The sequence below is a fragment of the Lasioglossum baleicum genome, chromosome 2 (assembly GCF_051020765.1).
Source record: "Lasioglossum baleicum chromosome 2, iyLasBale1, whole genome shotgun sequence".
In the NCBI taxonomy this organism is placed as follows: domain Eukaryota; kingdom Metazoa; phylum Arthropoda; class Insecta; order Hymenoptera; family Halictidae; genus Lasioglossum; species Lasioglossum baleicum.
The window spans coordinates 21,801,307-21,821,733 of NC_134930.1; the positions used below are offsets into that span (position 1 = coordinate 21,801,307).

Sequence of the window (20,427 nt, forward strand, 5' to 3'; positions counted from 1 at the left end):
GGGAATTATTTCAAAATCTTCAATGGGAAACCCTTTTTGTACAGCAAATCTTGGTTCTTCATTGATTTGATATTATTGGTGTAATCTCTTTCACACAGATGTCGCTGCAATCGAAAGCAGTTGGAAAAATTCATTGGTTTGTTTATCAATAAATCAAAAATTACTTTTAGTTTTCTCCCACCCTCAGGAGGTGGGAGGGGGGAGGTGGCGGAGAGCACCGGCTTGGGAATCTACGTGATCGACATCAGTCATGTATGGCGGCGCCAACCTGTCAAACACACTGCAAATCGCTCAATTTTAAACACTTACAACTTTTGAACCATTGATCCTCCAGGATCGAAACTTGGATTTCTCACATCTTGTCGTCCAAATCTACCGTATAACATAAGAAAAAGGGAAAAATTTCTGGTTACGCAAGGAGTTTATCATATTGTATCCAAAGTCAATATCAGAACACAAAACCACGTACCACATACGGCACCACCATAATGGAACTTCATCAACCTACTGGCACACCTGTTATTGTCGGTTTTGTAATTTGTGTACTTCGCATGCTCAAAAGATAAAGTGATAAATGATACTTGTATGCGTACGACGAGTAAACGGGTACTAGAAAGAGAGCATAGGGGCAGAAAAGAAGGAGAGAATACAGCGAATAGAGCGCATACGTAAACGCGCGCGCGCGTGCCCGAAAATGTAGCTCACCCTTGCTCCGAGAAAACGGGCCTCCAATAACTCCTGCTTCCTTGGGTCCAGGGTGGCCTGAAAGTGCTCCATCTTGACGCCAGCGCCTGGAACAACAAGTCAGAACCGATTAAACCTTATCGCTACTCGACTGAAACATGATTGACTGTCAACGAAAGCGACTACGTGTTTCTTTGTTCGATAGAAGTTCCCGTTACAGGGAAACCGAAATGTCTGCGAACATTGAGCAAAGGCTAACAACGGTGTCTTGCATCGATCAAATCAAATACAGAAGAAAAAAACATTACCAACGACGCACAGTGAGGTACAGTATTCCTTCGGATGACGTGACTTTTTATCCTCGCTACTAGGCGGTTTCCCCTTAGGCGGTCGATCGCGCTCCCAAAAACACGATCCGAGCTTGGCTACATATCGGTGAGGCGCAATACTAATGCAATGATGAAACTTTCTTAATTTTAGTTATTATAATTATTTATTTTACTTTTAAGCTCAAAGACTGAACTGTTAAAGAAGGCAAATACGTTGATCCAAAAAAATGTTTCGTTTGTTGTCGTTTTCAAGGTCTTTTAAAGGTCATCGATGATTTTGACATGGCACCATATATTTTTAACTTCATAGTAAGGTAGCTGACAGAATTCAGTTATACTGCTAGAGTTTACTTCAAGGTCAAGACGGACCGTTGAAGACGGATAGACACACCACGTTTACACCAATTCTTGAGGATATTTTTCAATTTATCTGAAAAAATAAGAGTCCAGCGGAAAATCGAACTATACCACGCGCGATAGAGCAGACTTTTATCTTGAGAAACACCACCCTGTCAAGTTTGCCACGCCGATGTTTTTTTCGAACCAGAAAGCAAAATATCTTCGCCCGACATGAGTTGCCGTCACAGTGGCGCTCACCACTAGAACGGTCGTTCGACGATACATATTATTTGCTCTCTGGTACAAAAAAACGCTACGACGTTGACAAAAAAAGCCTGCTCTATCGCGTGGTATAGTTCGATTTTCCGCTGGACTCTTATTTTTTCAGATAAATTCAAAAATATCTTCAATAATTGGTGCAAACGTGGTGTCTACCCATAGTCTACAACGATTGTTTAAACATGTTTAGATAATCATAATGTATTAACATTGGAAAGTCTACAGACGTGTTTTGCTGTAAAGAACAATTCAATATCTTTTATAATAACATCACAATATTTTTTCAAAGTTGAAAGATATGTTTTTTTTCGAAGCCATGTTTCTCAAAAACTGTGAGTCTAGGAGAAAAATGAAGGGCAGATTCGGAATCAGCGCAAAAAAAACTCTATAAGAATCACCCAACAGTAATTAGGAAACATAAGAAAAAGGTTGAAATTGGTTGGACAGTGTAATTAGTCTCTTATAATTACTATTATATTATATTTATCTATTCGATTAGTTTATTAGAATTGTTATTATATTTATGTCAATGCTTAAGACCATTGCTTAAGAAATTCGTAGATAATCATTTAAATACTCGAGAAACGGATAATGATGTTATTCGTATATTTAAAGAAACGGTACTATCCGAAATAACGCAACGATTTCAGCTCAATTTTAATGAAGATAGCAATAGTACTATGTATTATGTATATCATTAAATCCAGTCGAAAAGAATTCGATCGATAAACAATAACACCTCAGTTGTCGGATTCGAACATAGACATATAGAGATAGACTGCGCCGTCTTATGGGCGAGTTGAAGCCCACAATGGCGGCGCGCGGTACAAAGAGTGAGAGAGAGAGCATTAGCCGGGGTCCATAGCGCTCTCTTTCTATATGATGTGTCGACACATCAATTAGAAAGAGAGCGCTATGGACCCCGGCTAATGCTCTCTCTCTCTCGCACGCCGCCATTGTGGACTTCAGCGCTTCGTTCAGGCCGCGCAGTCTATCTCTATATGTCTATGGATTCGAACGTGCCGAACGGATCCGTATTCACGGGTTCGTGGATCCGTGTAAATATGTACATACACAGATCCGTGTTCACGGATCCTTAAATATTCTTACTACATACACGGTTCACGTACCACGTGTATGTACATACACATGAAACAGGGATCTCTAATATGTATATGTATATCGCAAGAAATCGATTTTGCAAAATCCTGAGGTCGTAGACAAATTTTGAAACCACATTTGAAATCGGCATGAAAAAATCTACGGGAAATGATATATAGCATGCTAAAAAAACTTTTTTCCGCGCGTGGTACTGGAGAAACCACATTTCCTTGAAATTCTACATGTTTAACAAAACGTTCGTATCATAATCTCCCTATTTTTCCCACCATTCTGTAAAGTTTCAGCTTTAATTTTAAAAAAATTTCATCGCTCTATCTCATTTCTATCGAAAGTTCTTTGCCGGCGCGGCTCGGCGCGGCGCGGCGGTAGCGTATTCAGAATTCAGAGATGTCAGGCAGCCGCTGCGCTGCTGTACGTGGCGCGCTAATTTCTTTTACGGAGCACTAACTTCGAACACAGCTGCCATAGGTAAAAAATTGTCGCAGCGAGTTCACGGGGTACTGAATCGAATCGGCAGAATCTCTGCTACAATCTGACGTTCGGATCATGGTATTACGGATCATTTCTCGCCGAGATTATAGCGAGTTAAAGGAAAAATGGAAATTGTGCATTTTTTAAGCATATTTTTATATTATATAAAAAACAAAAGGAGTGCCTTGAAGAGAAAGAAACGCTCTTTCTATTGCTTTCTTAACTGGAGCCAGTTAAAGTTAAAAAGCCCATATTTTTACTTCAATGTTGTCTTCATCTCGCTATAACTTTGTAAAAAACCAACACAGCAAAAATTCGAAACAGAGCATCTGAAACTAGAGGTTTCAGGCTTTCAAACCATTGTTTAACGATATCGATACGGCAATTTTTGTGACGGAGTTATGATCACGTAAAGTGGGAGCAATTTTTCAGGTTCGCACAAGTGATCCCGTAATTCTTTTGAGAAGTGTAAGTTCTGTAGTTCCGTCACGCAAAAACTCCGAGCAGCGAAGACAGACAGTGTACGTGTCTTTCAAAGAGTGCGTGAGTGAGTGAGTGAGTGAGTGAGTGAGTGAGAGAGAGAGAGAGGGAGGACATCATTAACCAGGAAAATAGGCCAAAAACTGGTTTTCGATTTTACCCCATAACTACCCTCCCGATCGAGATACAGGTGTCACGTCCGGTGGTTCAGCCATCAATAGTAATTAATAATAATCCTGTACGATATACGTTATTTTCTTGAGCTTTTTTAATTTCCTCAATTGCTTGTTTGAATATACTTGTGTTTGAATATCTTCTTCGACATCTCCACCAGTTGCCATTGTTAAAATTTGGAAAAACTATAGTTTATGACAAAATAAAATAAAATCCTCAATTCCTGCTTTCTATCCCACCACGCTGTCACCAAAATATGTTACGTCCTAAGGTGGACGTATTTGATAGATTTGATAGTTGGAAATAAGATAGATTTTGATTTGAAGATAGATTTTTAAAAAGATTAGTATTGTAGAGATAAAACGCAGTTTTGAACCTACCTGCTTTCACCGGCTTCGGTTTGGGTAATTGAGGATTTTGATTCTTATTGTATTCTATGTATAATGACACTGATTTGGAAACTGGTACGAAGAGATCGAAAATGGGTAAACTCTTTAAAAATGACTTGAAGTTTTGAGTTGTTTAAAATTGAACAAAAATATATTATAAACGACAAATTCTGGATACATGAAGTAATTGTTGAGATATTATATAAAATTGTTATTATTTACTGTTATTTATTGTTATTATTTATTAGTTCTGATAATAATCAAGGCAAAGGCGAAGATAATGGAAGGATCTGATAATCCTGATCTTGCACTAATTTTCTTAAACGCAAAACGTGGCTTGTTGTTACATATAGTGCTGTAAACAGATTCTGAACTGTACAAGGCTGCTGCTGCTTCGTGTAACCCAAGTATATAGTATCGGTTTCAGCCCTTTCTGACAGTTTAGGTTCAGGATCTCGTGCGCGTTCATATTCGCTCGCATGCGATAACGTTGCCTGGAAGTTTTTCGGTACTCCGCGGAGTTTCTCTCGGTCTACCGGAGAGTTCTACTACTTTCAAAAGCAATTCTCGGAAGTGAAACTCTCGAATCGTCATCTAGCACTATCCTCTCCTATCTTACAGTGAAATTCTAATGCGAAAAGAAACAAATGTAGCATATTTTGCACAGATCACGGCATCAACATTCTCGAACCTAAGTAAAGACTGTACGCGCAAGATCAATATTGTACTCTTACTAAAAATCGGAAAAATTATACTAATGATATTTGAAGAACTCGGATATAAAGTATTGTACATTATGTAGTTGGAAAGTATGAACATGAATTGTTCTCATTTGATTTTTCCTCGCAGGTACATACATGGAATGGTCCGGTTTGCAATCCCTCGGCATAGATGTAGAATTTATTTCAATCCCGCGGGACTAAGGGATTTAGTTCTTCAATACAATAATCTATGTCCAACATAAAGAAACTAATTTTACTTAATGACATACAGTGGATAACAAAAGTTAACAATAACGGTAACGGATACACGATAACAGTAATATTTATTCACTTATAAAAATAAACAAGTTGAGATTACATATGTTAATGGTAATGTTGAAAACAAAATTTATCGCGATAATCACAGTGATCGGAAGATTTATCAAGATATTCATCTTTCTATACACTAAATATACAAAATTTGGTGTCTGCCAAAAGTAAGTTAAAGTATCGTGTTTAATAACACTGTCCAACGCCAAATTTGTTTCACAATTACATTCTGATAGAGTGGTACTTATTGTAGAGTTTTACGCGCTTTAATTTTTCTCCTAGACTCTAAACGAACAGTTCTTGAGAAACAAGACTTCGAAAAAAAAAATATTTTTCAACTTTAAACAAATATTGTGATGGTATTATAAAAAAGATATTGAATTGTCCTTTACAGCAAAAGATTCTGTAGACTTTCTCCCGAATATAGTGATATCTAATACTAATGCATTATGAATGTTTAAACATGTTTAAACCATCATTAAAGTCGGAGAGACACCACTTTTGCAGCAACATGTCAGGATATTTTTTAATTTATCCCAAAAAATAAGGGTTCAGCGGAAAATTGAACTACATATGTATACCACGCGCGATAGAGCAGACTTTTATCTTGAGAAATCACCCTTTGAAGTTTTTTGCTACGTCGACGTTTTTCCCCGAACCAGAAAAAGCAGAATATCTTTGCCCGACATGAGTTGGCCAATTTATTAGTTGAGATCGCGCTAGTGGTGAACGCCACTGGTGGCAACTTATTGTTAATGTTGTAATGGCGATGATATTTTGCTTTCTGATTCGGGAAAAAACGTCGACGTAGCAAACTTCAAAGGGTGATTTCTCAAGATAAAAGTCTGCTCTATCGCACGTGGTATATATATGTACTATGTAGAGTTCTAGTCGTAAAACACATATGTATGTACTACCATTCCGAAATGAGATGGAATGTGTTGGGAATTCCGCGTTCACAAGGGACAACAATGAATCAGTGTGGTACTGATCTTTTCTTAGTTTTATATTTTACTTAGTTTTATATTTTGTTGAGAAACAAACGTTCCTCCAAAACTGTTATTAAACAAATATAAAGTAACTGCTAAAACTGAACTTTTACAACACAGAATTAAAGTGTTGATGTACAAAGTTAACTTTGTAACAGAAACGGAATATAATTTTGAAGATTAAGGTTTACAAAATGGCTTTTATTTATACAAGTTTACATTTTCATTCAAGCCCTGGTGCTTAGTATATGTGGCCGACTCAAGTGTCAATTTGGGTCTACACCAGGGGTCGGCAACCTGCGGCTCGCGAGCCACATGCGGCTCTTTGGATGTAAAGCTGCGGCTCTTTAGTTCCATACGCAAATATTATTTATTTTATAAAAAAAAAACATTTAAAAATCGTTCTGAATCGATTAACGAGGATTAGGCACCGATTCTATCTCTCAGCCACTTGTACTCGCTTTTCACCGCACCCCTCCACCGTGACACGCGTCGTCACTGTCGTCAGTCCGTCGGAAGCTCTCGAATGACGCTGTCGTCGGATGTTTCTATGTAGGTTTTAATTCGCTTTCGACGCAAGACAATTTGGCGTCTTCACCAGTGCTTTGGCTGTGACGTACAGTTTGTTGTTTCAAGTAAAAGAGTTACAAGCGAATTATCTTCTCAAAGTTATGTATGTATCATACATATATACAATATACATATATATTATCTAATTTGTTGTGAAAAACACTACTTATATATGAATAAATAGATATTTTTTCTTATGAATAAATAGATTAGTTTTTTTTTGTCAAAAAACTTTATTTATGCGAGTACTATTTATTGTTGGCAAGAAAAAATTTTGTGGCTCTTTAAAAACTTTGAAATTTCGTAAATTGTAATTTTTGACTCTTCCGACTCAAAAGGTTGCCGACCCCTGGTCTACACTGTCTTCGATTTTAAATGATGCCATTCTTGAGAGTCCTTTCTGTATCTCTTTGATGAGTTTATTGATTTGTGGCTCGGGTACGGCTACGTAAGAGGTGTCAGTTGACGACACCTTTTGTTGGGAAAGTCGTACCGCTCCTAGTGCTGCTTGACGCAGCACGGGCCCAAACATACCGCCAAGGGGCCTGTGTCCCTAACAGGCTTGCCATATTCCGCGCGGTACCAGGCCCCACCTCGCCACGCTACTACGCTGAGCCCGCCCCACTCTTCCCACTAACACTGACGCGTACCGTTAACTTAGCTTGCTCCACGCGGTACGCGTCAGTGTAGTGGGAAGAGTGGAGCTTCGGTCAATATATCTAGACCATTTTCAAGAAAAATTTGTATATAATTGCGTCTGTAAAAATTATTAAATTAATGTATAATATGTAATTTATGTTGCGTTCCGCACAAAAAACCGAAAAAACAAACCTGCTTGCTAAGTGAACAAATTATTTTAAACTCTTTACAACTTTACAACACATGTTGATTCCATGCCTGTGATGATATACGAACTGAGGACAGACGTTAGAATTTGAAGAGGCAATGAATCAGAAAACATCGATCGACCCATTGGCCAATCAATATTTGGCGGTAAATATGAACCGTGAAAAATCCAAGCAACAAGTTTCCACTGTTTGTATACCATAAAATACATCAATCTACTTTTGATCTATAGACTTTTGTGGTCTACAGAAATTGAAAATTTCATAATCTAGTTCATAATGGTACATTATTTCGTTTAATAATTTTTATTATGAAACGTATGTATTATTTTTCAAATAAAGCATATATGTTTATATCAACATTAATAAATGTTTTATTGCTAGAAACAATTCCCGGGGCGATTGCTTTATCAACAATCGAATTATCAAATCGTAAAGTTAGTTATATACCTAGTGTCCGAATATTTTTGGGAGTCACTGTATGTATACATACATTGTCATACATACTCGACATCTACTGGTCTCACTGTGTAGCGTGCCGAATTTATGTTTCGCGCTTTCCGTTCCACGAAAACATGGAGCAGCCAATCAGAAGAAAGAACGAAAAAGGAAGGGAAGGTAGGAAGGAAGTACCGAAGAGAGAGAGAGAGAGAGAGAGAGAGAGAGAGAGAGAGAGAGAGAGAGAGAGAGAGAGAGAGAGAGAGAGAGAGAGAGAGAGAGAGAGAGAGAGAGGAAGAGAGAGGAAGAGGAAAGTACAATGTACTTTGCCAGGAGCATTCGTTCTCTCTCTCTCTGAATATCTCCGATGTGATGCGAGATGATCTATCTGTTCGAAAGTATGAGATTTTATATGTATAGTTACGTAAGCGTCTAACAATAAAAACCTTTTCTGGTAAAGAGATATTATCACAGAATCACGTGAACGAAATGGAAAATTTACACTTCGTGGATACGTGAATTTTAACATATCAAAACGTTCACTCCTCGAAGCCTAAAGAAATCAATTCAACCCTTTGCACACTCGGTGCTAAACTAGAAAATTAAACATTTCTTTCGACCTAGAATAATTCCATTCTTGTATATTAATTTTTTTCTTCGTATGAACATAAAATTGATATAATACCTCGTACAATACTTAAATGTTTAGTAATTGATTAGATACCATCATATTGAACACTAAAATGACAACACTGAATTTATTTAAATTTCTTGCAATTTTTACAACAACACGGTGCTTGAATGAAGAAATTCATTTTATAATTTCTAATGGATAATTATCCTTGCAACTCACAATAATTATAAAGAGTGTTAATGATGTAAACAATATTTTAAAAAATGGTACAGCAATTTTTAACAGTGACTCTGAGTCACCAAGGGTTAATATGGGTAAGGTAAGGGTTAATATGGATCAGAAATGATCCTCCTCCATTTTTCGTCCCGCTACCCGGCTGTTACTTGAAATTTTGGCCTACCGAGTTGCTGCTGTCCAAATAAATCACAATTAGAAATTTACCCGGTTGCAATTATTTATTTGATTAATTATACTCATTTATTTAATGGCTCTGAACACGCAGGTGTTGTGGTCTATTTACCGACACCGCGCACCGTCGATACAGCGAACGATTTAGCCAAGGATATAGCTTTATTGGTAAGACGTACCAATAAAAGTTAAGTTAAACACACACTCTTTAAATTATAATTTATTAAGAATCATCTAGCAGGAATTGTGTCTACCATTGTTCGATCGATTCCATATTACATTTTATATTTTACAGTACGATTTTATTGCGCTACGTTAAATCGAATTATCATATATACATATAGTTGTAGAGAAAAAATAGAATTATTCTCTCTCCACACTCCAACTCTGTAATCGTAATTTTCTACACTAATAAATCCGATATTTATATATACATATAGGGAAATTTCGCAAATCGGTTTTTTAGGTTCATTTCTCATACCAACGTCATTCTTTATTGTTTAAATTAATTTTTCCTAGAAGCTTCTATAAATTTTGACTGAGACCTTTGATGGTATATCTCAGTGAACAATTTATAATAACTGAATTAGCCAAACTTTGATGTAAGCGTATAAGAGATCAAGTATGTCTCTTGGTAAAACGATCTTTCAATGTAATTTTATGTGAACATGCTGGAAAGTAACATAACACGTATTGTGGAGGAAAAGAATGTCAATGGAGGTTTTTGTAATTATGATCCTGATAATTAGACTGCGGATCTTTATGCATTTATGATGAAATTGATCGATTAGAAAAATTTAAGAACACTGTGTAACATTGTTTTTAACGTAACAAAGTCATCAAGGGATGAAATCAATTTTCATATGCTATTTTATTTAGCATGAAGGTACACACAGTCTACATACTGATAACTAGGGACGACAGGTCTCTGTATTACATGTATTATTATTAGACAGCGGATTTGATGCATTTATGACAAAAATGAATAGGTGCAATTTAAGACAGTAAAAATATTAAAAAGAGTTCCAACATACTACTATACATTATTTTCAACCTCTATTAGATATATTAAAAAAGAAAATTAATTTCTCTATTTCACTCCACTTTGTTGCAATTCATTAAAGATCCACTACTGTCTATAATATTTTTAAGGATTATTACAATGGTATGCATGCATCAGTCATTTGATATGCGTATGTTACAAAAAGAAATCTGTTGAACCTTCTAATTCTGCTCGGTATTACATAAAAGCACACGTACATAAGTATTATAGCATACTGATAGAGAAATTAAAGAAGTTCATCAACTGTACAATAGCAGATCATGCGATAATTTCCATTGTGACTTCAATCTTGGTTTAACAAGGACATATGGAAATAATAGATGGAACTACATACAAAACTGTGACGTATAAATTCTTAGAATGAATCTGACATATTCATCCGTTTGTGGCATTGTTAGCAACACGAGTAAGGGTTATTAACCAGGTGTACTTCTATTTTATTATGAATTGTATCTATACCGTGTATGATGCTTATGCATTCTCCAATTTTTCTAGACTTTGAAGAAAGTGCAATGAAACGAAATCTTACTTTTAACGGGAACACCCTCCGCAGATCCGAAACAAAGAAAAATTGTAGAAAATGCATAAAGATCCGCAGTCTATAATTATAACCGTATAAATTCTAGCCGAATCTCTTAATAGAAAAAAAGACTTGTTCGTGCGATAGAAAGTTCCTAAACTTACCACCACCAGAGTTCCAACAATTATCAGTCATCCCTGTGTTTATCCATCTGCAAAGTTGGCACTACATTATTACACTGATATCCAACTTGTTCAATTATGTCACATCACAGATGTCTTTGTCAGAGATATGATGCACCCTTAACGCACTTTTCATCAACTTTTCCTAACCGACGCGGAAGCTTTTTATCTTCGTTGGAATGTACTGCATCGACAAGGAATCACCTGTTTTATCGTAGATCCTCACAACACTGTCTTGATCATAGAGTATCAGATATAGGTGAACAATAGCGCGCGATTACATACTTGCAATGATGTTTAAAGTTTCTTTTAGAAATGGAAGATGTTTACATAGAGCTAGCCGATGATGTAACACTTGTTTAAACACATCTATACAAAACATACGTAAGCTGTTATTTTCAATTCAATATTTAAATATGGATATTCTCTTCATTTGTCCGAGTTGATCCAGTCAATAAACATTGCTTGCTTCGTGCTAGTGGCATTTCGTGTTGCATGTGTCTTCCTTCGTGTAATTCAAACTTTTTCGATAAACACAAGTGTCAAAAAAATATATGTATCTACATATAAGAAAAAATATATCTAATACATAATCAAATTACGAGTACAATATGCATGTACATATGTATTTATAGAGAAAATTTCAAGAGAGAAAGCATTTCAACTTATTTGTTATACGTGTGATTCGAACTTTTTCGATAAACATAACTGACAAAAGAATATATCTAATGTATACATGTATAGATATATGTATGTATAGAGAATGATAAAATTTTTTTTACTTTCGGACTGGCAGAATAAATATAAAAAACAATCTTCCGTTCAGTTTGAAAAAATATGTTGACTAATAGTCCGAGATGTTGAACGAAGGATACAGAGAACAAAGAAGAATACAACTAAATAAGGGATGACTGGTCGAAAGGTGTCACGAAAAAATAAGAACTGGATTTCAAGCGAATTTCGTAATAGGAAAAATTAGCATGAACAGGAACGGTCTCATAGCCAGCGAGGCGAGGCGAGGCGAGGCGAGGCGGGGCGAGAGTCGAGGTTATGAGAAGTGTAAATAAATAAAATCGTCCATCGCGAAAAAGGAGAATACATACTACGGGTGCGGATGAGTAAGGTTATTAACGAGAATCGCGAGGAGGATTCGAAGACACTTGAAACACGATCGTGTACCTGTTGTGCGATGAAATGCCGTTTCGCAAGTACAAGAATCGACTTGAAAACCGAAAACGGGATACATAAATACAAGGGTGTATTCCCGTGGTGCGAGCAGGTCGTCGAGAGCTTCGCCTCGAGTTTTCTCAAAGGTATTCTAGAAAACGTCGAATTTTACGCGTTCAGATTACTGTGCGTGTGTGTGTAGATTCGACAGGAATTTCGTATGATGGAAAAATCGCGGAGCACTGTTTTGCGAGCGCAGAAATCAAAGATCAGACCACTGGTAAACTAAATAGGCCTGACATCATGACAAAGACAGAAACGATCGTGATACGTGATGACGAACGGACGACCAAACGCACGGCACGGCAATAGGGGGTCTCTGTATTATCCGTATCTCTGTCTGTCGGTCTGTCTGTCCTTTCTTACATGTACGCTGTACGCACACGGCACACATACTCTCCCTCCCTCTCGGTTGATTCGCTCGCTCTGTTCTTCGCTGCTTCCCTAGATAATTCTGTCTTGTTCGCACCGGCCAATACAAGGTTAAACGTTCATCAACACGAAACGGCACAAGCTACCGCGTTCGTGAATTTCGGTAGACAATCACCCACCAACTGGCCTAATTACCGAACGTACCTCGCAACGCATAATAGGCACACACCGTCTTTCCTCCGATTTCTTCAAGTCTGTCTTTCTTTTTCCCCTATCTATCTAGCTACCTTTCTCCTTCTTTCTCTTTCATGACATAGCGCAGTTTGCTTATTAAAAGAAAGGGGAAAAACTCATCTGGAAAATGGCCGCCGCCCGCTTGTTACCGATTTATCCCCTTCTCGCATGGCTACTCTCGACGTGCGGAATAATCACCGTGAAAACACACAAACAATGCTAAGCGATTCTCCTGTGTGTATGTCGAGGAACCGATCGATCGTTATTAGAGAGAATAAAAACATCTACTAAATACGCGAAACGCTGGAAACGTATATTCTATAGACGCCGGCACACATACGTAATAATCGCACTACTCCGAAAGAGTATACGCGTATTAGTTTTTTCATCCGGAAAAATTCTACGGCACCTTTTCCTTTTATCAACGCGCGTACACGTGCGAAAACGATGGAACACACAACACTTGTTCCACACACCACGGTTTCTCAGCAGAGGATCATCGGAAAACGAGAACGGACCGTCGTCGCGTCGCAGCGTCTTAAAGTCATGCGATTTTCTTTCGCACGTATTCTTGACTACAATGACGTCGCTTCACCATAGCACACGCTCGAGTTTCTGTCTCGCTCGCGTCAATAGTTCCGTTCGCGTTCGCCACCTTACCACTTCGGCTATTATCGGTGAACTACGATGTTTATTCGGTACATCAACTGACCAGTCATGGTTCACACTGAGATCGTTGCTGCTGCTGCTCCTCCTCGTTTACATACTGCATTGCTACTTCCAGACGGTATAGATATACGGTTACCGGTGCTTATGTATTACCTTAATCATTAGACTGCGGATTTTATGCATTTCTACGCGATCGAATAGCCGGAATAGCGCATAATCGAATCAAAATTTCTATCGAATCCGACATATGTACAAGCTTCTTCTTTATTTCGTGCAGTTTGCGAACACAATCCGTTTCTATTTCATTCTTATATTTTCAGAAATTTATTTTCAAAAGCTTCAACTTGCACACGTTTATAACCTATCAATTGTTTACAAGATTACGTGTGCAGAATGATTCTTCGTCTCTTTCGAAATCATTCTTGCTTACCTACAATGTCTTCATTGATTTTCTTTGGTTATCTGTCAACAGAGTTTTGCTAAACTACTACATATACATATAGATAGTATATATATTTACATGTTACAGAAATTAGATACATATATATGTATAGCAAGTATCGTACTATATAGGTAATACAATTTTGTATATTAGAAGGTTTACTTATAAAACGAATTATTTGATAAATAGGTACGCAGTAATGTGGAAGACTGCAGGATATGTATATGCATTTTATTATCTTTACTATTTTCATTACATGTAACGTAAATAAAAGGAACTGTGAGTGTTTTCATTTTATACATTTATATATAATTTCAAACCTCGTTTACATTAAATTACGTTGCAAATACGTGATAAATTTAAACAAATCCTTTTAAATCAATGATTAGGCAGAAATTAATTTCAGAAATCATAAGAAATACATATATGTATAGAAATTTGTTTGAAAATATTAATTCAATATTCGAATTCGAATTAGTGTACGCACACTCCCACCGTCTCCCGTCCATAAATCTCCGGACGCTTATCCAAATTTTTGTGTTATTCATTTCTCTAATGTAGAGGTTATTGATTTTTCTAATGTAGTGAACATGTAAATCAAATCTGACCAAAATATCCTGTATTTTCTAAATTTTAATCATCATTCTTATAATATATTTTAAATTAATAATAAATATTTTTTAAATTATAATTATTAGAATTGTGTTTGTCTGTTCAAAAATAACATCGACATCAATCAATGTATATATGTATATAATTTAAGTTCAACACAATGATTGGTAAACGTTCAATATTGTAATAATTTAAATTGCGATTAAATATAGCAAATTATCTTTTTAATAAACTTAATTTTTAATTTCACAATTTATCAACGTATACATAGTACACACTTGTGTTTTAAATAATATATTACACATAGATTTTTCATTATACAGTTAGAATTGGAAAGTATATACATGAATTAATATTTTAAGGTACAAGTAAAAGTGTATAGTCGAGTAAAACAACAGAAACAATATATAAAATTTGTTTATTAATATAACTTATAATAAGTATTAAGCTTTTTTACATGATTCTCTATTGTACTCTTTTTCTTAATACATTAGATCAACTGTATAAACATCGTCTCCTATGATAATTATACATATACATACATATGAACGTCATACGATTATACAAATAATCGTGGTTGATAATGAAAGAAATATCATATATATGTATATGTATAAATCTTCAAGAATCCCGTTTATTGTTATAAAATTGTCCAATAAACGATTCAAGACATTTAATTTATTTCGAAATCATACGAAACTGAATGTTTTTTTAATTGAAAGAAATTGTAACAACTGAAATTAAACATTCTATAATGTGTAAGAAATTAGAAATAAAATGAATAATTTAATTAGGCAATTATATTAATACACTACGCATTTGTATAATATCTTTCAGTGTAGTCTATAAAATAAATCTATTCAATTTTTATTTTTCTTTGAAATAAATATTTGATACAATTTTAAAACATAACAAAAAATACTTGCAAATATGAAAGAATATTTGAAATATTTATACGCGCGTATCCAATAATATCAAATAGTTTCAATAATAACGCTAATAGTTTCGTGTACGAAAGAACTACTGTCATCGTTATTAATAACATCAATAAATAATAGATAAATACTAGAGTAAATAATATATAGGAAAGACACAAATATATACATATGTATACGCATATTGTATAACATGCTGATTAACATTTGTAATAGAAACAAATCAAAAGTAAATAACAATAAAATTTATCTGAAATAAAAGTATGTCAACACGTGTATAGAACCGTATGTTTTACAGCAAGATTACATATAAGTAATAAGAATTTACTTTTATTCTACACATTTTTAATACCCTTATACAAATTGGTATATGGTTTACTATTCCACTTATGAGAAAAGTCTAATCGATATATTCAAAGTATACAATGTATATAGTAAGTATTCGTGACTAGCATAACACAATTTTAACGTAAAATCTTAAAATTGATAAATAGAAGTTAAATAGTTTTGCAAGAACGTAACTTGCATGATTTTAATTACGATACTATTATAAATTATAAGACTTACACGTCAATTTTTTAATAGTGTGTTTGGTGTACGCGTAATCAAATAAAAATATTTATAAATCAGTATTTGTTTTCTTTTTAATATTAATGTTTATTAAATTACGAATGTTTATGATGTTTATGAATTTATATTATATTATATAAACAGAATTCTAATAAAATTTCATACAATCTCTGTATTATTACGAATATGCGAAACCCTTTATAAACTTAATAAATTTTACGTTTGATGTCTGTGCTCCTGTAAAATTTTCGCATGTTAGAATCTTCATAAGCATTCGCAATCTAATATAATTACACATAAAATATCACAATTATTAATGCATTTATACTTCGAAATTAACGAACACGTTTATTATACATATATATATATATATATATATATATATATATATATATATATATATATATATATATGTATAATTCTTATTATTTAAATAATTTTCAGTATTACGTCATATAATAAACTTTTACTAATAAATAAATTCTATTAGTAGGCAATGCATTTTGATTGCATTATAAAAACTATATCACATCGATGACAGTCCATGTTTTAAATTTAAGGCATAAACCTGCAATTTGTTGTAAGAAAATTATTAATTTAGTATTTCAACGGCTCGAGAAAAAAGAAATGTATATTAGTTTGAAAATGCATTTCCTACTTCAACCAAACATATATTTTATTCTATATTAACATTTACTATTCTAGAATATTCTATTAATATGTTACTTGAATCTATGTTTATAGTAATTTACAAACAATACATTACAATCACATGTTCTTTAAGTTTATAAAATTTCCTTATGTTTTAAATATTTCCTAAGAAAAGAACCGTTGCAATAATATATTTGTAATACGTTCTGATTTTTACGATATAATTAGATAAGTAATGCATGCGCATTAGTAATCTATACGTTAAATAGATTTATTATATTAGAAAAATCTTGTTGTTATTATTATATTAACGATTATACATATATCCCTATGGATGACTGTAGTAAATAAAATCAATGACCCAGTAAGCAAACATGCTCGATGTTGGACAGTAGGCTATGCCAGCAGAACAACATACTGTACTTCTGCGTCCGAATAAGTATCGCTTTATGCTGGTACGGTGTGCCGGCACAAGCTGAGGGCAGAATGAAGGCAGCTCGGTCCTTCGTTTAAAAGGGCAGCACGTCGCACTAATGTGGCGGACGTCAGATAATATCCCTACTGTGTAGTTAACCTAAATGTACAGATTATTTAAAACCTTTCTATATTTAATATGTTTGCACAAATTCTCATTATAATACTATAAATTAATACATATTAGCGAGTAAAGAATGGGCATTAACAAATTGTTGTTGAAAGAAATACAGTAAAACCAGTTGACTACACAAAGGATATACATGATCGACATCCGCCATATTAGTGTGACCGTGGTGCTGCTGCCCTCTTAAACGGAGGACCTAACCCAGACCGGGTCAGCATAAAGCGATACTTCTGCGTCCGAATAAATAAGTACACATCGCTTTATGCTGGCAGGGTCTGCTGTCCAAAATGGAGCAGATTCCGAGCATTCTCAGCTTCGAGCGCGTTCTGACAGCTCAATGCTCGCCATCTGCTGGCATCGTACGATTGCAGGCTGTGCTCGATGTCTGCTCGAGGCAGGCCTGGTTGACTGGGGTGTATAAACTCCTTGCCGTACCATTTTCTTTACAGTTACAGCGGTTAAAAAGGTCTTCATCTCCAAAAATGTTGTAGAAGGGAAAAGAAAATTTAAAAAGTTTAAAAATTTTATTTCATTTAAAAAGAAACGCGTAACATTCATATTTGTTAGTCGAGTCTGACTCGTTAAAATCGGACAAGGGGTTTACACCCAGCAAATTTGAATCCTAAATAGATGTTCCAGAACAAGAGATAGTATACACGTATAGTTACTCAGGTTATTAGAATGTTTAGTTGAATATGAAAAACGATTCCTATAATAGTCGTGATAGGGATGGAATTGTGGCAAACCACACAACAGGCAAGATAACAACATATGTATTATCGATAGAATAGTTACAAATTAATGTAAAACAAGGTGCGTTAATATCTTGTGAAAAAGAATGTTCAAAAGCATTTTACTGTAATTTGAAGGGGTGGACTCGTTCGTTTCCCATTTCTTGATAATGCATGCGACGAGGTTTTTCAGTAGTGTGAAAAAAGTGTGTTAGATAAAAGATCAATCTACTTAATAGGCCACAGTCACCCTCGAAAGTTCTATTTCTACGTTTACGAGGCATTATTTACATTATCCGGCATCATGTAGCTGTCGCAGCTTTATGTTTCCGAATAATTCAAATTACGTTTACGCCTTGTAAAAGTAAAAATAAGAAATTTGGGAGCGACTGCAGCATAGATCGATCTTTTATCTAGCGCTTTTGACTACTGAAAAACCCCATCGCATGCATTATCGAGAAATGAGAAGGCGGACCCCCTTGCAATCCTGGAAACGAGTTTACCCTCTTAAATCTTCTTATTCGGAAAGAAAATTTAAAAAATATAGAAAAATATATATATATATATATATACATATTCCTTTTTTAAACACAAATCACCACAATTTTACCTGATTTAAACGACATTGCTGCCAATTGGGTTAGAGACATAGGATAAAACACTATTGTCCCGCACGGAACTATCTGTGAACTAAGTAAAGTACCGAGTAAGCAAAATGCTCGGTTTTGGCCGGGCAGCTGCATCAGCAGAGTCAACGCTTGCTGTATTATAATATGTATACACAAGATTGATTTTGTTTAGACTTTGTGCGGCTCCTATTGTAATACATGCTCTACTAAAGATATCTGTACAATCATTTCTTATGAAATCACATTTTTATTATTTCGTTATTTATGTGGTGGTAGGTTTAGAGCATCAATACAAAAATTTGTTGTTCTTATAAATTCAATCAAGTTATCCGTAGCGCGCAAAATTTTAAATTCAAATTTCGTGAAAACAAAGTTTTCGAGATCTTTACAACATGAACTGTACATTGTAATTTTTTGTAACAATGTATCAGATTGCATAAAGTTTATGCCCGATTTGAAAATCAAATTCAGTGGTTAAATTTTAAAGAATACAGCTTCACGAATCAATTATAAAATCACCATTCTTTTCTACAATTCGAAAAAGCAGTACACTTTGCGACATCTTTGAAAATCAGGCACAAACTAATACAAAAGAGTTTTAGTGTTATGGGTCACACGTTTAGTAATTTCGACATTTGGGTTAAAATTATAACAAGTAAGTACATACATTTGTATAATACAAATAGGGATGTGCAAATCTCATTAAGTATATGACTTGGACATACTACAGATTTTGAGACAATTCAAAAATCTATGAACCCGAAGCTTCGAGTACTGTCCATATGAGAATAGAGTAGTCTAGTGTAGATAAACACATGTTAAGTATACATATTCAATAATAATTACAATTCTTTTAGTGCGAATGTGTTTAACCCTTCTGCTGAGGGCACGTGTATAAAATAAGAGAAAATCTCTTTCACAGTGCATCGACGATTAAATACTCTAATGACTGAAATACATTCTATTAAAAAAGAATTGGTACAATGCATTTTGTCAAACTCTTGTCAGTAACACGTATGCAAATTCCTTTCGGTTTAATACTACTATGTATAATAATACATATACATATATGTATGATACATATCTTCTCGTTCGCTGCGTGTATTCAATGTCGAGCGATTTCTCAGACTATATATCTGCAGCGAAAGGGTTAATCGGATGAAATTGAATTGATTCTTCTAATTTTCAAATGAAATAATCAGAACATATTACACGTAAATTATTAACAGGAAACGTTATTAGAGAGCTTATATTATTTCTTTCTCATGCTATCACATTAATATATAACTTGTTTAAGCCCTAATTTAAGAATACTATTCATTTCTCACTTATATTATGTTCTCTTACCTGAACTGCTTTTTAGATGTACTCAACTTTCCTGTTTTATACATCAACGTCGTATATAGCATGAATAAATTATCCTTTCTCTACCGAACCTATTTATTATTGTGGTAGATATAGTATCACTTTTTTACATATTTTAAAAAATTCTCTTCCAATCACTGTGGTAAGCGATTAAAACTTTGCTGTGTTCTATATTAATCTAGAACAACTTCTAAACTTGCGTCATTAGTAGATACATTCATCTCTTCATCTTCTATGGTAGTTTTATTAGTCATATTTGAAAGCGTCTGATGTATATTTGGAGTTTGATTGTCAGGCTTTCCTTCTTCGACTGGTTGCACGGTAGTTAACGTACTCCACCAGTTAGAAAAAGCACCTTTCGCTTGCGAAAGTGCACCACCTGGTTCACAGTTCACAATCAAAACATCATTAATCTATGCGAATAATGTTTGACATGCTCTAC

At 34.7% G+C, this 20,427-nt stretch overlaps 2 protein-coding genes across 24 annotated transcripts in view; both read right to left on the bottom strand.

The window, feature by feature from the left end:
* Tlk (Tousled-like kinase) overlaps window positions 1-13,486 on the bottom strand; it is a 59,443-nt gene extending 45,957 nt beyond the window's left edge. For 5 of the 19 annotated variants that reach the window (XM_076441686.1, XM_076441719.1, XM_076441698.1 and 2 more), the window contains exons 1-3: window positions 12,558-13,486; window positions 10,930-10,976; window positions 706-791 (exon numbers count right to left, since the gene is read on the bottom strand). In XM_076441686.1, coding sequence (XP_076297801.1) covers window positions 706-791; window positions 10,930-10,976; window positions 12,558-12,568 — 144 coding nt within the window. In that variant the 5' untranslated portion in view covers window positions 12,569-13,486. Of the gene's footprint in view, window positions 1-705; window positions 792-10,929 lie in introns of all 19 variants that reach the window. The other 14 variants (XM_076441695.1, XM_076441751.1, XM_076441742.1 and 11 more) reach the window with 11 other exon arrangements.
* A 1,420-nt stretch (window positions 13,487-14,906) lies between these two features.
* Window positions 14,907-20,427, bottom strand: part of LOC143217479 (late secretory pathway protein AVL9 homolog) — a 35,822-nt gene continuing 30,301 nt past the window's right edge. For all 5 annotated transcript variants that reach the window (XM_076441852.1, XM_076441827.1, XM_076441818.1 and 2 more), the window contains one exon: window positions 14,907-20,364. In XM_076441852.1, coding sequence (XP_076297967.1) covers window positions 20,159-20,364 — 206 coding nt within the window. In that variant the 3' untranslated portion in view covers window positions 14,907-20,158. The remainder of the gene's footprint in view (window positions 20,365-20,427) is intronic.